Raw genomic sequence first — 14,918 nt, 5'->3', positions numbered from 1 at the left:
GTGCTTAAAGACGGGTAATACTGTTTCGCCCACAAAATGTACAGTCAATTCACATTACAGTATCCTGTGAAGCGCTTTGAGACGTCTCAATGATGTGATAAGGTGCTGTATCAAGTACAAGGATTATTATCTTATTATAATAACTGGGTGTATGACAACCTGGTGTCCTAGTGACATATTTTTTACAAACAAGAGCAAGAGAGAGATGAGGAGAGAGAAGAAAAGTGAGAGAAAGAGAGAGAGAGAGAGAGAGAGAGAAGGAAAGAAAAGAGAGGGAAAGAGATAGAGAGACGGAAAGGGAATGAAGAAGGAAAAGAAAAAGAGAGGAAAAGAGGCGGGGGCAGCGGGGGGGGAGAGAGAAGGAAGAAGGAAAGGAACGAGAAAGAATGAAAGAAAGATGAAAAGGAAGAAGGAGGAGAGAGAAGGACAGATGAGAAAGAAAGGAAAGACCTTGAATTATCACGATATGTCTGAACATCTCAAAAGTGGTTCAGAATAATTTCTGTCGGGTGTGATTACTGTCAGGTCTCGGCGTGTTTAAGATCCACTTTTGTGCGAGGCTGTGTTTGCAAACGGCAGGATTGTGCGTATACCCCCCACGCACTGAGCCGCCTGCACTTGGCCGCAGGCCTCAGACACTCACTCGCTATGACGGCGTTCAGTCACTATTTGATCTCGAAATGAAATGAATCGGAGGCCGGAGACCTGCGATGCTGGTGGCGGAAGCCTGCACGATCCATAAGCTCCAGACAAAATCATCCCATCGAGCAGAACAAAGGCGTCTGCTTTAGTCATGAGGGTATTGTTGTGCTGCATTTACTGCAAGAAGTTTAACGTCTCATCCGAAGGACGGCACCTCCGACATTGCAGCGTTCCTCAACCCCCCCCCCCCCCCCCCCACCCCCCAGCACTGGATTGGAGCGTCAGCTTAGACCGCACGATTCCAAAGCCCCATGTGGGGCTTGACCCCACAGCCTTCTGACTCAGAGGCGAGAGTGCTACCGACTGCGCCAGGCTGACACACAACATGGGGTGAGGTCAGGCCTGAGATTTGAGTACTGACTCACACTGCCTTGACTCACACAAGGAACGGCTGCTCCAGGCTGGGCGACCGACTGGTTTCGGAGCCTTGTTCCTAGCATGAGTCAACCACACGCCTTCAAGATAAAGGGGAAGTGTTTGTTCTGCCCTAAAAGTACAGTCAATTCACTTTACAGTGTATCCTGTGAAGCGCTTTGAGGCTCAATGATGTGATAAGGCGCTATTATCAAATGCAAGGTTTATTATTATTATTATTAATAAGTAAGACGAGGGCTTGGAGCTGAGCCTCAATGAAGTTCAAAAACAAGGTCTCTTGAGCAAGTGAAGGTACATCATTCCTGACTGCTTTGGTCATTACGTACAGTACATTATTGTTGTTCTGGAATAAAGGGCCCATTGACTCTGTGTCTGAGGGTGACTCGGTTTTAGTCCACAGGACTGAATAAAACAGGCCCGTAGCCACTGAGAGAGGAAGAGAGTGCAGTCAGCAAACCACGGTCGTGAACAACCCTTAAGGTTTACCTTTTGCCCTCCTCCCCCCTTTTCTCTCTCTCTCTCTCTCTCATTCTCACGCTCTCTCTTATTCTTTCTCTCCATCTCACTTTCTATCTCTCTGTCTTTCGTTCTCTCTCTCCTCCCTTACACTCTCTCATTCTCTTCTCTCTCCTCCGCCTTACACTCCCTCCTCCCCCCCCACCCTACCACCACCTCTCGTCGAAGCGCTGACTTTGTCAGGAAGTTCGGTTCAATAGACAAACTAGCATCAAATGCGAGGATTATTATTATTATTATTATTGTTAGTATTTTTTGACTCAGGCTTGAGAACACCAATCGCTCCACACACTGCAATTCAGACTATTGCAATGTAGGCTCAGGGAGTGTCATTTTATGCCATGTAAAGTAATGCGTTGGCTGGTTTGAGGGAGAAGGCGATGGGTGGTTGAACAGGAGTGGAGATGGAGTTCTGCCAGGCCCTGTCATGTCCTGAGGCGAACCTACATTTGAAAAGGAAAGTGCAGTAAATTACTGCCGTAAAACTGGCCAGAGTATTGTTCGGAACCATTGGAACAGGACGAAAACAGGCTGCGTCCTGTTGGGTGGATGTCGGGAGATGAATCTCGCCCACATCACCTGAACGTGTGTGTGTTTGGGATTCCCCCACCCTCTCTCTCTCTCTCTCCGTGTGGGCCAGCGCAAGTCTGATCTTGTGCTGATTTCAGGACTTCATAAAGAAACGCAGCCTGTGCCTTCTTGTCATGGTTAAACAAAGCGTCCTTTCTCTTTTCAGACAAAATCAAAACATGGCACATCTCTGTCTATCCCTAAAGATTCTCTCTCCCCATCTCTCTCTGTCTCTCTCTGGAGGGACGTTATCCACTGTTCATCTTATCCTGGAGGGTTTAGGAGCAGGTTGTCGAGAGCCAAGCTCTCAGTATATGCTTCAGATAACTGATGGAGATAACCACCCCCCCCATCCCCCCACCCCGGTGCACTGTATATTCAGATTACTACAGCTCACATATCACATACCCTCCCTCTCTCCTTCTCTCCACTCCTCCTCTTCAATGTTAATTGCCCACTGTCTGTTCTCTCTGATGTTGTGTTCAAAAATAATGCAATGCACATGTACCTGCGATTTTGTGGACTTACATACATAAAAATGCTTGAATAAAACATGCCCTTGAAGCTATTTAGGGTTATAAAGAGTGGAGCTCCACTTATTCTGCCTGCAGGGGTTTGATTGGAGAGCACAGGCATCAGACAGAGCTGAGTTTTATCATAAATCAGCTATTCCAACGGTTTAGGCTTAGCTTTGGAGCTGGAATTGACGGAGGTGGGAGGGAGTGGGAGGAGGGGGTTTAGACCAAGTCGCTCATGGATAGACCCATTGAAATCAGCAGCCAATTGCGCACAGCAGTGTCCCACAGACAGCCCTGGATTGTATGACCAAATAATTAAAATTTGGGGGGGAGGGATTATTACCCCCGGAAAGCGATCCGTTAATCGACAAACAAGCAGGTTCCTACTTACTGCTAGGTATAAAGAGGCGCGTGGAGTAAGGAAACTTGACTAAGGTTTTGCCCCGGCGGGGAATCGAACCCGGTTCCTCGCTCTCTTGCGAGACGAGCGCACTAACTAACCACTACACTGTGGGAGTTTGTTGGTTAGGAGGGTCTGAGGTGGCCAGTTTGACAGTTTTTGTGTAAAAGACTTTACGTGACGATAAACGGAAGTTGTGTCTCATTGAATTGAAAACCACGCTGGCTTTGAAGCACTTGGAGGGTTGATTCGAGGCTGGATCGTTGCGACTCCCATGTGGGTGTGAGGCAACGCGTCTTTCGTGGGACGCGGTGAGAAGCGTCTGACTAGCTGCTCAAGCAAAGGGCCTTGCTATCCTTTTTGTGGGGCTGAGACTGCAGGTGGCGTGAATAGAGCTCACCAAGCTGGACGTGTGTGAGCTCTGGGTCTGATAGCAGACTGTGAGTTGCGCGGGGCAGAGACTACCGCAATGATGAGTGCTTTTTCTGACTTCCTCAAAGTAGCTGTTTTGGTGCATCCGACAGCTGGTGATGTGTTGTACAGCAGAGGTTAAATCGTGGCTGGTCAGAAGTTCCAAACCAGAACCAAAGCCAAGTCAATCCATCACAATAATCCTTGCATTTGATATAGAGCCTTAGCACATCACTGTGACGTCTCAAAGCGCTTCACGGAATATACTGTAAAGTGCATTGACTGTATTGTGTAGGTGGAAACCCAGCAGCCAATTAATTGCACGCAAGCAGTCGTGGATTAAGTGACCAATTTTTATATCGAAAAAAATCTTTGGTCCTATTTCCTCAGACAAAGAGCGAATTTAATAAAACAATCAACTCTGGAACGTTTGAAAATGATACTGGCGATGGTCAATATAAGCACCCAAGGTAATACCTTCAGATATCATGGAGAGTGAGTGAGTCAGTCAGTCAGTCAGTCAGTGAGTGAGTGGGTTGTGTCTTGCCCCATGAGAAATGTAATAAATGCTATATTTGCTGACTTATTTACACAGCAGGTATGCTGCCAATATGCGACAATATATATTTCTATTCTATTACTGTTATCGATTTTATTTTAACCCGGACTGTTGCAAGTCCGGAAGGTGCAATAATGCCTCACAATGGCTTTATGCAAATATCTTTGACCGACCTTAGAAATTCTGCCAGGCGGGATTAAAGCTTCATGTCCTGATCCCAGCCCCAGCAATCCTACGTATGTTGCGAAGGAGCAAGTTCAAATGTAAGGTCCTGTCCTCCGGATGCTTGAAGGATTATCTTCTTGCTAATAGTTCATCAGTCTCCACATGTAGCTGCTCAACAGAGCAGTGTGTTTGATCCACAGTTTAAATGTCAGGATGGCTTTTAAACACAGGAAACTAACTGCACTGAGGATGATACACATATTGCGGGTACATATATATTTCTATAAATATATATACAATGTGTATAATGTATATTGCCCCCCCCCAAGCATAAAACAACTGACTTCATCAGAGAAATAAGGGGAGAAAATTGGGAGCAGGGCTGAGGAAAGGGGGGGACAGAGACTTAATTCCTTGAGAGGCTGTTTCACCAATTCTACCGTATCAGAATTCAGATGACTGGATGATTAATTCCAAGCTTTTTACAATAATCAATACAAGTCTAGGTGACCTTTCTCACTCCTGCTGTAACGTGCAGTCCATGCATGAACTGAATTAGGGTGCGGAGTTAATGATTATTTTAAATAACAGAGTCAGAGCAGGTTCAGGTGATCTCAGTTCCAATTATATTCACAGACAGACACACAATGTATATTTATATCCCTTGCATTGCAGTATCAACATGTGAGCTTCAAGTCCCGACATGGGGCTTGATCCCACAACCTTCTGACCCGGAGGTGAGAGTGCTACCGACTGAGCCAGACTGACACATTTGGGATGTGGTTGGAGGGGGGGGGGGGAATAAGCATTGAAATTGGATTTCAAGGTCCTTTAAACTGACAGAACACCGATAGACATCTTTCCAGCAACAATGTATGTTACTGCAAAGATGCCTATCAGGGAGTGGATTGGAAGTTGCAGAGGAGATGACATTCGAGGCTCCTTTCGATTCAGTGCTGGAGCTCAGAGCTGAGCTCGGAGAGCTGAGTTAGACTGCCGTTTACAGTTGACATTTGCTCTTGGGCATCCTCTAGGGGCTGGCAGTCTTTCTCGGCTGTTGTCTGTGGAAGGAAAATCCTTCTCGAGCTGCCCGTGCACTTCTGACCGATCTTCTCGGAGATCCCTGGACCCTATGCTTACCCTATAATAGAACATAATCCTCGCACTTGATGTAGCACCTTGCCACATCGTCGAGACGTCTCAAAGCGCTTCGTGGGATATATTGCAAAGTGGATTGATTATGTATTTTGTGGGCGAAACGCGGCAGTCAATTGTGCACAGCAACAAATAATAATTTGGTCACTCAATCCACGACTGTTTGTGGGACCCTGCTGTGCGCAATTGGCTGCTGCGTTTCGCCCACAAAACATACAGTCAATCCACTTTACGTATTATCTATGAAGCGCTTTGAGACGTCTGGAAGACGTGATAAGGCGCTACATCAAATGCAAGGATTATTATGATTCTTATTATCCCACAATCGTGGATTGAGTGACCCAATATTTATCCCCCCCACCCCCAGAAAAGGAAATTTTCCCCCCAAAAAATCAAATGTTGGATATTACAATAATATTTTCCTCGTAACAAGTCAAAGCTGAATCAGATTACGGTCTTTAAGTGTGAGCTATTGATTTTTTTTAGCAAATAATGTTGATGTCAACAAAACTACTTACAAAGGATGAAAGCAGGAATATTTTTGTGGAGCTCTGTAGGCGGGTGGAATGCACTGCTCTCTGCCACGCCGGCAGAATTGATTGGGATGTTTAAAAGGGACACAGACGGGTACTTGGGAAGTCAGGGTATTAAGAGTATGGAGGAAAAGGTGGGTTAATGAGAGTAAGAGTATTTGTTGTGATCTAGCAAACTGGCGGGTGGACGGGCAGGTTCGTTCCTGTATACAACAATAATCCTTGCATTTGATACAGCGCCTTATTGCCTCTTCTAGATGTCTCAAGACCCTCTACAGAATATACTGTAAAGTGAATAAGTGACTGTTTATTTTGTGGGTGAAATGTTATGCGGATTTGAAAGTGTTTTTCCACAGTGTGTTTTCTCTCTGGACTAAGCAACTGGTTGTTGCCTGTTCATTTCCGTTGATTTTATGCGCATTGAAGAAGTTGCCCAACGCTGCTTCCTGATGACGCTGTCGTTTACCCAATGCCCCCTCGGATTATGTCAGGGTTTCGTTCCGTTTGTATTTTATCCAACAGACACCCCTGAGAAGGAGCACCTTCCACTTACAGTGAAATACCGTGACTTGCCCTATCCACTTTGTCTTGTACAGGATGTCCACAAAGTCCCGTTACCCCCTAGTCCCCCCCCCCCAACTCCCGAGTACTGAATACAATTAAGTACTTCTAAATACAATTATTATCATCGTTCTTCTGCGGGTTTCAGCTGTTGGGTCAGTGCACCGTAAGGAAAAAAAACATGTGGGCAACAGGACTTTGTGGACAGACACCCTGTAGGATAACACCAAATTTAGATTACTTTTTAAAAAATTAAAAATACAGTTGATCTGTTTTACGGAAATTGTCTCTCGTCTCCCTTTCCAACCCACGCACAGTATTAAGTGGTCAGGATAAGCTAATTGCCTCGTACGCTGCACACGGTGCAGGGAGGATTCGGATACTAAGGGGTTAACTGTATGTACTGTAAATGCTCTGCAACTCGCAACCAGCCCACCGTGCCCTTGGAGAATCCGATCAGGATTTGAGAGCCGATTTTCAGCAGAGCTGTTCAGTGTAGGCGAGGGTGGAGCCTAATCACATGCATCCAGCAGACGGAGAGAAAGAGGGAGTGTGAGAGAGACCGAGAGAGAGAGAGCTCCACACATGCAATAGGGTCACAGCTGCATCACTTAGGAACTGGGGGAAACACACTGAGCACCGACCGCTTTGCAGCTTCCAAAGCAGGACCAAGGGGCTGGGAACCTTTTGTATTTGTGTCTGCGGCACATCATCTCTATCTGGTAACGCCGGCTGACTGATGGATTAATGCTTTACTGACAACAGCGAATGTGGTCCTGAAGGCAACGGCCAAAGATATTATGCCTGTGGACTGAAGAAGGACAACATTGAGTGATCACAAAAGCAGTTGTAACAGAGGTGAAGACCTTATTTAGCAAAATAGCTTTTGCTGACGTGTCCGGCATTTCGCTCACAAGTAGAACAAGATATCGGTGATTAGGCTTTTTGTTCAAAATCTATTTTAATCTTGAGGATTTGTGGTGGGGTGGTGGCGTGGGGGGAATCCGATCGCTCGTAATGATGTTGATGTGTGTATCAGCTAGTGGATAGAGGATCTACCAAGGCCCAACACTGATATAACCAGGTCCAGTCCTTGTCTTGCTTTCAATTGTACATCTTAATTCAGGCTTAATTTGTTTTGAAAATGCTTCAATCTGCAAATTAGCCACAAAAGATGATGTTCTGTGGGTTGCATTTGTAATGGGCTTTCTGTTCGACAGTAGGATTTTACCCTTGCACGTTCTGTCCACGCTCACAGTGTTTCTGTTGAGACATTTAAACGGTATTGTTTTTGTCTTACGTTAGGCAATCTGCAGAATATAAATGATTCTCTGCTCAAGCCTTGGGGTGGGGGCGTGTGGGGGGGTGGGGTGGGGGGGGGGGAGAGGGTTAGGAAGCAAAACTCACCTTTAATTTGTGTATTTGTGAGCTCCTGTTGTTCTTAAAGGTTCGACAGTAATGACAGCTTAAAAGTACTGTATTTGCAGGGTGCTGTAACGGTGGATTTTACATCAATTTCTGCACACAGAGAGGCATTCGGGGATGATAACCGTCCCTGCTGTTTTACTATCCTTCACATATTAAAAAAAATATTGAGAAAGAAGTGTCAAACTGCAATTAAAAATATATGTATATAATAGATTTCATTCAGCACAAAGTGGGTATCTGCACTGACATTATACTTGAAATTGTATGTGTGTGTATGTGTATGTGTGTTTGTTACTGCAGCAGAGAAGGGCATCTCCAGACCAGTGGCCCCCCAAAAAATTCCACCGCCTACTCTTTAAGCCACTGGTTTGATTCCTGTATAATAATCCAATTGTATAACGACAGAATTCCTTTCTCTCCGATTATGTGCTCTACTTGAAAAGCGTAATGAAATCCCTGGCGCGATAATATGCTGCTTCAGCACAGGTCTGCAGGGACGAGACCATCTGGCTCCTCAAACAGTTGGGACTGGGTGTTCAGAACCTTGGACCTGTCAGCCTCGACTGTGTAATTCCAGGCAGAGGCAACCTCTATGTGCACAGTTGCTCGCAAGAGCTGTGAGCCATGTTGAGGGGGAACGCTCCACGTTATCCCTCTTAAGCTTGTGACTGGTTAAGCGTTACAAATGTAAGACAAGTACTTACAACCGGCCGTGGTTACCTTATCGCACAAAAGCACGCTCGGTGTGGCTGGACAGAAATGAGGCTTCTTCCATGCTCCGCTTTCTTAAGATTGATTTTTTTTAAAACAAAAACAAATCAAATAAGGCCATGTTGCAGAACAGGGAATATGGCAGCAGCCCCCCCAAAAAAATGTACGTGGAGGCGAGGAGTGAGGCGTCTCCAGTCAGATTTGTGTATCGCACCATTATTGATCGCTTTTCAAAAAGGATCCTGCAATCAACGCTGACCTCTTGTCCTGCACGTTATTGCGTTGTCACGCCTGACGCGACTTGTGGTTTATAGGTTATTAAAATGGGAGAGAACAGTCGATTGTGGGTTGTACCTCTGGTAGTACAGTCTACAGCAGCATCACCACTATTTACAAGGCAGCAGAGATGTGATATAACTGCACATAAAATATATATATATATATAGATACTATATATGTATAATTATAATTTGGTCACCCAATCCACAACAGTTTGCGGGACTGAAAATAGTATATTCTGTGAAGCGTTTTGAGACATCTCAACGACATGATAAGGCGCTATATCAAATGCAAGGATTATTATTATAATTATATTATAAACTGCCTTATAAGAAACTCAAGCCAGGCTGAGGATCCTTCCCTCCTCCTTGAAGAAAATGTGACCACAAGGTACCTTTAGCTGTTAAGGAAAGTTTTCTTTTGGAACCCAAAATCTTTCACAGAAGAACCCAAGGTCCGTGATTGTTGTTTGTCAATGTTTATACCCTTGTTGGGGAAGATGGTTGAGTGGGTGGGTAGCGGTGGGAGGAGAGAATTAAATTCCCTGGGATTTTTTAGAAACATTTTTGGTTAATTCCCATTTCAGTTTCTAATTTGCTGGTTGCTAAGCTTTTGATACGATTGTCCAGAAAAAGCATTGGACCTTGGCGATGTGGACAACATAAGTAAATGAGAAACTGGAGGGTAAAGATCAAGGTGAGATTCCAGTCCTGGTGTACGTTTTGTGAAATGCTGTTTGATGAGGAAGGAAATGATATTGATCATGCGGTGGGTTACAGTTAATAATAACAATAATAATTATAATCCTTGCATTTGATATCGCGCTTTATCACATCGTTGAGATGTCTCAAAGAGCTTCACGCAATATACTGTGAAGCGGATCGACTGTGTATTTTGTGGACGAAACACAGCAGCCAATTAATGTCAGGTCTTAAATAAATTAAATAAATTAAATTAAATTAAATGAAGGCTCGTCCTTGCAAGCCGCACGAGATGCAGGGCAGGTGTGTCTCTTATTTGCTGGTGCAGAAACAGCGCCAAACCCACGCTGTACTCAAATGAACCAGTCGCTTTTTGACTTGTCAGCTACTTGTCAGTGAATCTGCTTTCACCGTTGACCTGAATTAAGAATCTAATCTTTCCCAGGTTTTTTTTCAAAATAGCACCAAATAGGAATAGTGTGTAGAGTTAATCATTGATAACCTCCTTGCTCTGTAAATCTAGTTGCTGGTTAGGAAATTTGTGGAGCTTTGATGGCATTGTCTGATAAGTGCATGAGTTATTAAATCATAGATAAAGGTTTTCATTTGAAGCAAACTTGTCACACTCCCCTGAGGCAATTATTATTTTCTCCTTGTTCCCTTCACAGAGACAATCGCAAACAGCAGCTGAAAATTGCCTAAAAATGCCCGTATCCATAATTTCACAGCCAAAAGGGATCTTGTAGAGGTTTTGTAATTCTATTACGCAGCACATTACTTTTCTAAACATTTTTCACCCCAAATGTCGTCATCCTTCTGGTCAGCGCCACCCGTACGTGGCATCATTGTGACCTGACAATTAGCAATCGAGTTCCGCCCACACTCCCCACCCCCCGAGGGAGGTGAATGATTTAATTTCTCACCGTCAAGCTACAGAATTCCCCGAGTCTCTTGAAATAACTTTTGTTTCTCAGTTCATTGGGCTTTCTGCTGGAGAGTCAGAATTATTTGCTGTGGCGAACGGTCACTGGTGTGATTCGTGTTTGCACAGTTCGGAGAACTCTCTGCTTAATTATTCCTGCAGAAATATCAGTGGGCTTAAGCCGTTGGGGAAATGCAGCCAGACCTTTTTTGACCAAGGTTCTCATCTGTACCAACAAACCTATTTATATCCCACCTGCCCCATTAAGACACATTTGCCATCGCAGATGGTTGTGGGAGTCCTGATGTGTCTAAGCTACTGGTGGTGACTTTAAAAGTTGTTGCTATTTATGTTGTTGCTATTTGCACGCTATGTACAACATTTGCACGCGATGCCTGAATGTTTGATATGTGATAGTCTAATGCAGAACCTTGCCACGCTCCCAGCAACAAGATTGCGTGGCCATTTCCAGTCAGACAAGCTCTTTTTTAAAAGCGGATCTCTCGAAAGTCAGAGGCTACCAATGGGACACACGCCCAGATAAATTGCCGTCGATTCAGAGGTTCCCGGGCTGCCTCTGGTCTCCGTGTTGTGGGCAAACCTGGAGACGGCATCCAGCCACGAGCACAAAGGCCTGCGACCTCTCTCTGCGATGCCCCGGCTGGGGAAAAAAAAATCTGCTTTTATCCAACAGAAGTTTACTGTTCTGTCCGTCCGGGGGCGGAGGTCGCCCGTTAATTGCTTAGGAATGAATCTGCTTTACCCCTCCTTGCAGCCACTGCGAAGACTTAGAGGCCCATTCTAGGCTGGTTGGAGCTGTGTGAGGAGGTCAGCATTTTTGTCATTTGTTGGTCAGTGGGCCACAAAGGGAATAATGCTCGGAATGTACAGTCGCAGCACATTTGTTTACGGCCGTTATTGCAGCGTCGATGTGAACCCACGTGAAGTGGTTTTTGCGAGGCCTGGGTGTTAACGTTTTTGCAAGGCTGGGTCTAACCTAATGTTCTTAAAAGAAACACTTTGCTTATTCGCGAAGGGATACCCGGGCACATTGTATTTGTGTACCAGAATGGGCATCGAATGGGGCAGCCATGATCAGAAGGAGCAATCTTTGGGATTTAAGCTGCATTTAGAAATTCGGATATACAAGTCCCTTATATTATTATTATTATAATGGCTTAAATATGCCTCGTAGAGTAGTAGCTAAATATTTCCACATTTTGCTGATATTAGAATGACTAATGCTATCACATGACTTAAATATATAGGGCTTCAATATAGAATGTGTACGTTTCCCTATATGTTAGATGTAATAAGCCCCTGTTTTTCCCCTGTTGAATTTCTTCTCAAATGTTGCCATGGCAAAGACTTTGCAGACATTCTCCTAACGTTTCCTTCTAAATATATCCAGAGCCTTAAGCAGTATAGCTGGTGTTGCACATTTCAACGCAGTTCGATGGATTTAATCATTAACTGCTTCCTTGCGATTGCTGTAATTTTCGTTCAGGCCCTTCCTGTAAGCACTGAATGTACGACGGTTCACCCGGTGTAACTGTAGACGTCAACAAAGCAGAGGGGAAGTTGAGAAATTGAAGGTGCGATTAAGAAACTGCATAGGCTGGAGTCTTCTGGAGGAATGAGATCAAATGAGAAACCTTCTCCATCCAAACCCCTCTTGTGGTGTTGTGAAGATTCAGGTTCTGTAAGGGTATTGGTTAGAGAAATTGCGTCACCAGCAAAGGACCCGGGGGGCAAAACCTTAGCTGGAGTTTCCTTACTCCACAAGCCTCTGTTTACCTAGCGGTAAGCAGGAACCTGGTGGATAGTCAATTGGCAGGTCGCTTTCCGAGGGTAATAATCACTTCAACAACAAACATCGTTTAAAAAAATAATAATAGTTTGGTCACTTCAGTCCACGACTGTTTGTGGGACGCTGCTGTGTGCGATTGGCTGCCTGGTTCTGCCTGCAAAATATACAATCAATTCACTTTACAGTGTATTCTGTAAAGTGCTTTGAGATGTCGGTCCAATATGTAGGAGAATCGATCCTTGCTGCAAACTGATGAAATTCATTAAATAGAAGTGGGGGAGTCTGAGTGACAGAACGTTAAATACCAAAGTAATTTTGCTAAACAAAACGCCTTTGTTTACGCAAGGACTGATGGTAATGCAAATCGGGTTTAGAAATGCAGTCATTTTAGAGTTACTAGATCCAGTCCCCCGCCCTCCCTAAGAGGGGCTGAGCATCAGATGAACAAATCTATTTTCACCCACTCGACGTAAGAGTGGTTTACAGTTCCTCTTATCAAGTTCCTGCCTGAGACATGGAAAGTAAAAAGCATTCACGGAAATGACGAGCGTGTTTTAAGTATTTTTCTTCGTCATGCGGTAATGATTACGTGAGAAATTTATATACATTCATCTATAATGGGGGCTCCCCAACTTTCTGGGCTTAAGGCCCCCATGACTTTAGGGAAGTCATGGTTGACATAGGCGGTGGGGGTGGGTGATTTGATCGTAATCTGCCTACGATTATCTTAACTCACTTTGTCACTCTTTATTACTTTCCAAACTATACAAGTCCTCTGCTGCACCGCACCACACCATAGTGACAGGTAACCCGTCCCACACCTCCGCCTATTGGTGACCAAACTTGTCAACGTGACAGCTGCCTAGTGTACCCGAGCAGTAATGTACCCGACTGCCCTTTTCTGATGTGTAACACAGTGAAATTTGTGCTAAAACGGCCACTTAAATTCTAGATTATAGAGATTCTAAACCAGTAAGAGGTCCCACGACACACAGAAATGTGCTGCTGAAGCCATTGACATTTGCAACAGCCGTAACCTCTCACTCCTGTGTTTCAAATCGCGGTTTCTGACTGCTTGAAGTCTTGTGATGTGCTGGGGTGTGGTTGAGAGAATATTTTGAGAACGATTAAGAGGCAGAGTAAATTGGGACAAAGAGCGACAAAGACAGAGGTCAAGAACGTTTAGCCAGAGATGCGACATTTCGATGGAAGATTTTTAAGCAGAACAGATCCAAGAGAGAAAAACAACAACAGGCAGAGTTTTGAATCAACAAGCTTTGGAGAGAAATCAGGTCAGCTAGAAAGACTATTTCCAATGTGGTAACTGGACAGAGAACAATAACTTGCATTTATATAGCGCCCCTCATGCAGCATAGTGTCCCAGAGAAGAAGAATCTTTTCTCGGTCTGTGTCTGGTTCTCTGAGTACTTGCTCTGTGAGTACGTTTTGAGTCTGAAATGTGATGTTTGCAACCCGGATTTGTCGCTTTAACTTGCAATTTCCAGTTGGCAAACCCTACCCTCTATATACCAGTAAGACCGACGCTGCCAACCTTTAATTAGAAATGTGGAGTATTGTCTCGGATCGGTTTGACCACTCGTCGTCGGAAGCCGGTAGATGGATGGCGGAGTGCGTTCATGCAAAGATATCTAACGCAGCGGGGCTGAAGTGTGTGCTGGCTGTGCCTAATCTCTGCGTGAGCGTGTGTACAGTGGCCAATTCAGTTGGAAACTTCTGACTTTATCGTGCTTTCTCATCTGCTTGCAGACAATGATCTGCTTCAGACAGAGTTGAATAATGAAATTCCATTAGTGGAGAGGTGGGTGGTTGGGGGTGAAGGGAGGGGGAGCGAGAGAGAAAGAGAGAGAGAGAGTGTGTGTGACAGGGAAGAGCGCAGGACTTGTGACCTACGTTTCTGACTGGTATAAACTGGTGTCAGGTGATGGTGAAGGGTCGTTCTTTACCATCCACCGCGCTGCAAAGCCCTGATCTCAGGAAATCACTGTGCTCATTCATGTCTTTGCTTCTAGTGTCCACCGACCTGACTCCAGAAGAGCAGGAAGAGCTCGCAAACATTCGCCGACGCAAGGAAGAGCTCCTGGCTGACATTCAGGTAAAAAGACAGCAGTTTTCTCTCAGCCTCTTGCTTTCACTTCAAGCGGTAGCCATTTTTAAATACCCAATGTTTTCTCGAAATAAAAGACAGTTCAGTGCCACAGGATCCGCAACTTCCACTTGAACAGACAGACGGGACCTCTATTTAACATCTCATCTGAAGGACGGAACCTCCGACAATTCAGTATTTCTTCCACCCCCCCCACCCCCAGTCCCCCACCTACCCCCAATCACTGTAGTTTGAACGTTTTGTCCAATCTCTCAACAGTCTTATTATAGCAATAATAATTCTTGCATTTGATAAAGGGCCTTATCACATCGTTGAGACGTCTCAAAGCGCTTCACAGAATATATTTTAGAGTGGACTGACTGTGTATTTTGTGGGTGAAGGCATTCCACAAGTGCAAATTGTTCCACGTGTTGTGTGTCCAAAGCGTAACGTTTATTGGAGTTTTTTTTTAAAGGAAGGATTTTCCCATCACGATAC

The 14,918-nt window shown here is 44.8% G+C and overlaps 1 protein-coding gene across 3 annotated transcripts in view; it reads left to right on the top strand.

Annotated features, from left to right (window-relative positions):
- Positions 1–14,918, top strand: part of cyth1b (cytohesin 1b) — an 85,872-nt gene that overhangs the window by 39,239 nt on the left and 31,715 nt on the right. For all 3 annotated transcript variants that reach the window (XM_042342304.1, XM_042342303.1, XM_007888648.2), the window contains exon 2: positions 14,347–14,429. In XM_042342304.1, coding sequence (XP_042198238.1) covers positions 14,347–14,429 — 83 coding nt within the window. The remainder of the gene's footprint in view (positions 1–14,346; positions 14,430–14,918) is intronic.

This window comes from Callorhinchus milii, unplaced genomic scaffold (assembly GCF_018977255.1).
Source record: "Callorhinchus milii isolate IMCB2004 unplaced genomic scaffold, IMCB_Cmil_1.0 Scaffold20, whole genome shotgun sequence".
In the NCBI taxonomy this organism is placed as follows: domain Eukaryota; kingdom Metazoa; phylum Chordata; class Chondrichthyes; order Chimaeriformes; family Callorhinchidae; genus Callorhinchus; species Callorhinchus milii.
Note: the sequence above shows the minus strand (reverse complement) of the source record. Positions and strands in the feature narration are given on the sequence as shown.